Source organism: Felis catus, chromosome D4 (genome assembly GCF_018350175.1).
Source record: "Felis catus isolate Fca126 chromosome D4, F.catus_Fca126_mat1.0, whole genome shotgun sequence".
Classification (NCBI taxonomy): domain Eukaryota; kingdom Metazoa; phylum Chordata; class Mammalia; order Carnivora; family Felidae; genus Felis; species Felis catus.
In genome coordinates this window covers 43,822,020-43,827,488 of record NC_058380.1, presented here as the reverse complement: position 1 = coordinate 43,827,488, position 5,469 = coordinate 43,822,020, and the positions used below count along the sequence as shown (strand labels likewise).

Below are 5,469 nucleotides of genomic sequence, written 5' to 3'. Positions count from 1 at the left end.
ATAACTTATATCTGAACAGTTTCTTACTCTTCATGGGTAGGGACTTTGTCATCCACAGCTGCTGCTATAAAGGGTTAAAATAAGTTTATAAAGCCTTGGAAATCCTAAAGCTCTATTACTTACATTTAATGTCTGTATACAAAGGTAATGCTTCATTTCTAAAATGAGAGGTGAGAGGAGTTGATCGGAGGTGTCTTGGCTCTAAAACACTCAGATTTCATTAAAAGGCAGCTGGAATAGGATGTTTTAAGTGTTTTCTGATTTCACTATGCTGCATTGCCAGTCCAAATTAGGAACCTTGGAATCCTTTCCTAAAAACTGGTAATCTAAGAATCTGATTCAATATTACCCAATTTCCACATAAAGATGGGGAAGTGATTTTGCCTGTAGTGAATGAAACACTATTGAGAAGTCCCTTAACTCACTGGGCTGCAGCGTACTTCATCTGTAAAATTGGGATTATATGGAGGATACAATTGTACAATTGAAAATCTAGGATTTTTATGATTAACTTTTCTGTTAATGGACGAAGTAGTGGGGAGTAATGGTTAGGACAGGGATAGGTCTGCAATACAGCTTGGGTTCAGCTGTATGACCTTAATACGGTCATATCCATTTTCTTGCCTATTAAGAGATTAAAAGTAATTTGCCCCAGGTTGTGTGGATTAAAGAAGAAAATACGCATCAAATATTTTAAGAATATCTGGCATTTAGTAAGGGCTCAGATATTTAGCTAGGCTTCAGTCTAGTAATTTGGGAGTAGGTAATCGGGGGCCGGTTAGAGAGAGAATGGCTCAGGTGGTGGTATTCACAGCTGACAAACATAGTGTCAGGCACCATTCTAAAAGCTTTCCAGGTTAAGTTTTTTTTTTTTTTTAAACAATGCTATAAATAGTGCTAGCCTTACCCACATTTTACAAATGAGACAATAAACTCAACTTAGGTGGTGTAGCCTCAGAGCCCCTACTCTAATTGCTGTGCTTACAGCTGGTGTGAAATATCGCTAAGGTGACAGCTCAATCACAAAATTAAATTCACCAGTTAAGCAACACTTGTGGGCAATCAGAACCTTTAGGTTTACATTACATTTTAACCACCTTCAAATTATTTCAAATAAGACCGTATTTTAAATTGCTAACAGCGAATGTTTATTCATGATCGAAGCCAAGAAGAATTTATAAATGCATTTTAATACCTTGCTGATAAAATAGTAACATTCCATCTTTGCAATCTTGAAAGGAACACAGGAAGATACTGTAAAGGCTTTAATGTGTATATCTATTATAACCAGGTAATCAGAACACACACACGCACACGCACACACACCACCTACTTTAGTGTTACACCATACCAACTTTTCAGAAAGGCCATCTTGAAGGTCTACTGGATAGCTGAGTAAATAGCGTTCAAGGTTTAAAGACGGGGCGGGGGGCGTGGAGTAGAGAAGAAACAGATGGAAGTAGTAAGCAGCACACATTTCAAAGCCCACTTTTAAGCACACGACAATTATGAATATTACAAAAAAAAAAAAGATGCGGGGGCGGGGGAAGGCAATTCAGCATTTTCTGAAAGAGCATTTGGCAACATTCAACGCATAAGGAGGCTGTGCTTGGGCCCATCCACTCTCTCAAGCTTCTCAAAGTGTTTCCTGGCATTGCGAATGTTGATCAGGGTGGCCGCAGAAGGGATCGACGGATCCGACATAACAACCATCACGTACGTGTTCGATGTGAAGATGTCGATAAAAGCGGCGAAGTTAGAATTCCGAACTTCCATGCTCTGGAAGGAAGCGGCCAATTTACTGCAGCTCAGCTTGAACTGCTTAATGATGTTGCTGATCTTCTCAAACCGGTGGACGTCACGCTGCTCTTTGCACTGGTAATGGGAAATGACCAAGAACGTAGCTCTCTCGAACAGCAGGACTTCATCCGCCTCGATAATTTGGGCAAAATTCCTTAGGTTCATCTCCAGCTGCTGAACATTGGGAATCAGCTGGTAGACGATACTGGACCAGGCTTTGTAGAGCGTTTCGTCCCAGATGGAGGTTCGAAAACAAGCGCATTCCAGTGGGCGAGACAAACGCCTCAGGTCTTCCTCCCGCTCTTTAAAAATCAGGTCACGCTGATCCTCCTGAACCAGATCCATTTTGTGCACCAGGCAGAAGATTTTGGCATCCGGAGAGTTCTGGAGGATGGCCTCCAGACACGACTGGTAATAATGCATATCCTTTTCCAGTTCGCGGCTCTCCACGTCAAACACGTAAATCAAAACCTCGACATTACGGAAAATGTTGTCTCGCTGGCTGGTGAAGTAATTTTCCATGAAGGTGTCCTGACCGCCACAGTCCCACAGGTTGAGCACCAGGTTGCCTAGAAATCGGACGTGGGAGTGCTCCACATCAATGGTGGCACCTAGGCGCCGGGTGTCGCGAGCGATATAATTTGCAAAGATAATCGAGCGCATGCTGGTCTTCCCCGACCCGCTCTTCCCCATCAACAGCACCTTTTTCTTCATGGCTGTATTTGGCATCACCCGCCGGAGCCGCCGCGGACTGGGCCTCAGGGCGCGGCCTAACTGCAGCGCGGAGGGAGGGCGGGGTCGGGGCTTGCGGGGTCTCCGCAGGCCGGGCCGCGCAGCTGTGCAGTCGGGGAGGCAGAAAGCGAGCGATGTGGGCTGGAAAGGCCGCAGCGGGGCGAGCTCTTCCGCGGAGGTGAGCGCCCTGGGTGAGGCGGCTGCAAAGCTTCGCAGAAAAGCTCGCCTTCCGGAGAGCGGAGCCGCGGCGTCCCGGCTGCCACCCACTTCCGGCGGCGATCTCGCGAGAGCGCCCGCGCTCCGCAGTCACTGCCCCATGAGCTTTGAGAAGCTGCTCTTTTAATGAAACCAAGCAGGGCGCACCCCCAAAAGATAAAATGAAAGGGGAACCCAGCACTCCGGTGTCGCGTTTTTCTTTTTAAATAGGGTTTAGGGTTGCAAGGTGTACGCGTGCGGTCGGTTGGGAGGATGCTGCCATCTGGTGGCCGAAACTCGCCAGCAGCCACAGCTCGCTTTCAGAGCGCGGTGTGCTTGGGGGCGTGGGTTAGGCCGGGCTGAAGACAGGTGAAGTGGACGAGGGCCGGACTCTCAGCCCACTGAGGCCTCCGCAGGTTCCCTGGTTTACTGAGCACCCGGGCAAGGCGAATGAACACTACAGATGAGGAAAGTGAGACTTGGGGAAGTCAAGTGACTGCCCAGTGCCACACAGTGGGATGGTAGTAAATCCCTATTGAGAGATGTACTGATTCCCAGCTAGTGCCTTTTCCGCTTGGAAGCAAGTTCCTTTCTCACAACTGCTTTTCCGGTAACCTCCGACTTCAGAATTCCAAAACTCGAGGAAATTACTATGTAGAACCCGTGTAGTAGCTCAATCCTCACGATAACCCTATGAATAAACAACCCGGTTTCCAAGTGAGTAAACGGAAGCTTACCAACTTACACATCTATTGAATGATGCAATGCAATTTGTCTATTTTTGAAATATACATTGTACTTATTTTAAAATGTATTAAAAAAAACATTTTAAGTTTATTTACTAGAGAGAGAGAGAGAGCACAAGCAGGGGAGGGGCAGAGAGAGAAGGAGAGAGAACGAGAATCCCAAGAAAGCTCCGCACTGCCAGTGCGGAGTCCGATGGGGGGCTCGAACTCAACCAACCGTGAGATCATGACTTGAGCCAATGAGAGGGACGCTTAATAGACTGAGCCACCCAGGCGCCCCTAAATTGTACATATTTAAGGTGTACAACATGATTTGATAGAATGAAATGGTTACCTTAGTCCAACTAACATATAATTGTTTCTATGTGGTGAGAGCACCTGATATCTCCTCTCAGTACATTTTCAGTGCTCGATATAGTATTAACTGCTAACTATAGTATTGTCATCATGTGGTAGGTTAGAGATCTACACTTACTCATCCTACAAAACTGCAACTTTGTACCCTTTGACCAATATCTCCCCATTTCCTCCACCTCCTTGTGCCTGCTATCCACCATTCTACTCTCTGCTACTAGGTATTTGACTTTTTAAGATTCTACATAATCGAGATGGTGGCAGCTTTTTTTCTGCTTCTAGCTTATTTCACTCAGCATAATGTCATCCAGGTTTATCCTTGTTGTTGGAAATGACAGGATCTCCTTTTTAAAGGTTGAATGATATTTCATGCTATATACAAACCATTTCATTTTTTTAATTTTAAAATTTAATTTTGATTTTATGTTTAAACGTAACACACTTTCAGTTTTATGAGACACCAAGAATGTTCTCTGACACCATATTCTACAAGCAGATATTAACATAGATTTTAGCTAAAATATATCAACAATAGAATTCCTGCTGTCCCTTGGAGAAGCTGAACGTTTTTTATTTTTAGCATTCAATTTATTTAAATGGTTCTAGTATTTATGTTGGATTGTGGTGATGGTATGTTCCCCGAGTTTTACTGACATATACTTGACATATAACACTGTATTAGTTTTAGGCATACAACATAATGATTTTTTTTTTTTTCGAATCCTCAGACTTTTATTTATTTTTTTTATTTTTTTATTTTTTTTTTCATAATGATTTGATATATGTATATATCACCGAATGATTACCGCAATAAGTTTAGTTAACATCCATCACCTCAGGGTGGAGTGCCTAGGTGGCCTAGTTAAGTGTCTGACTCTTAGGGCACCTGGGTGGCTCAGTCAGTTGAGCTTCCGACTTCCACTCGTATCGTGATCTCAGGGTTCATGAGTTCGAGCCCTGCCTTGGGCTCTGTGCTGACAGCTCAGAGCCTGGAGCCTGCTTCCCTTCTGTGTCTCCCTCACTCTCTGCCTCTCCCCTGCTTGCTTGCTCTCTCTCTCTCAAAAATAAATAAAAACATTAAAAATAATTTAAAAAAAGACAACAGAACAGATACCTATACAAAATATTAATGTCGGTTAAAACTAAATGGTGGGAGGGGTGCCTGGGTGGCTCAGTCGGTTAAGCGTCTGACTTTGGCTCAGGTCATGATCTCACGGTTCGTGGGTTCCAGCCATGCATCGGGCTCTCTGCTGTTAGCTCAGAGCCTGGAGTCTGCTTTGGATTCTGTGTCTCCCTCTCACTGCCCCTCCCCTGCTCACGCTCTGTCTTTCTCTCTCTCTCTCTCTCTCTCTCTCTCTCTCTCTCTCTCTCTCTCTCTCCCCAAAATAAATAAACATTAAAAAAAATTGTCTGACTCTTAATCTCAGGGTCTTGATCTCAGAGTCATGAGTTCAAGTCCTGTGTTGGGCTCTGTGCTAGGTGTGATGCCAACTTGAAAAAAAAATGTGTAACTCCTTTTGTATGTTGACTTTGTATTCTGCAATTTCAGTAAATTTATTAGTTCTAATGTGTTGTGTGTGTGTGTGTGAAGTCTTTAGAGTTTTCTACATAGAGGATCATGTCATCTGCAAACTGATAATTT

The 5,469-nt window shown here is 44.1% G+C and overlaps 1 protein-coding gene across 1 annotated transcript; it reads right to left on the bottom strand.

The window, feature by feature from the left end:
* Positions 1-1,171: 1,171 nt before the first annotated feature.
* On the bottom strand, positions 1,172-2,806 carry RRAGA (Ras related GTP binding A). Its single transcript, XM_003995492.6, has one exon. It carries the CDS (start codon positions 2,527-2,529, stop codon positions 1,588-1,590), a length of 942 nt encoding a protein of 313 aa, XP_003995541.1. The 5' UTR covers positions 2,530-2,806; the 3' UTR covers positions 1,172-1,587.
* Between the last annotated feature and the right edge of the window lie 2,663 nt (positions 2,807-5,469).

Bases quoted from the DNA above. Each gene is read 5' to 3' on its own strand.
- RRAGA (XM_003995492.6), bottom strand. From the start codon at position 2,529: ATGCCAAATACAGCCATGAAGAAAAAGGTGCTGTTGATGGGGAAGAGC.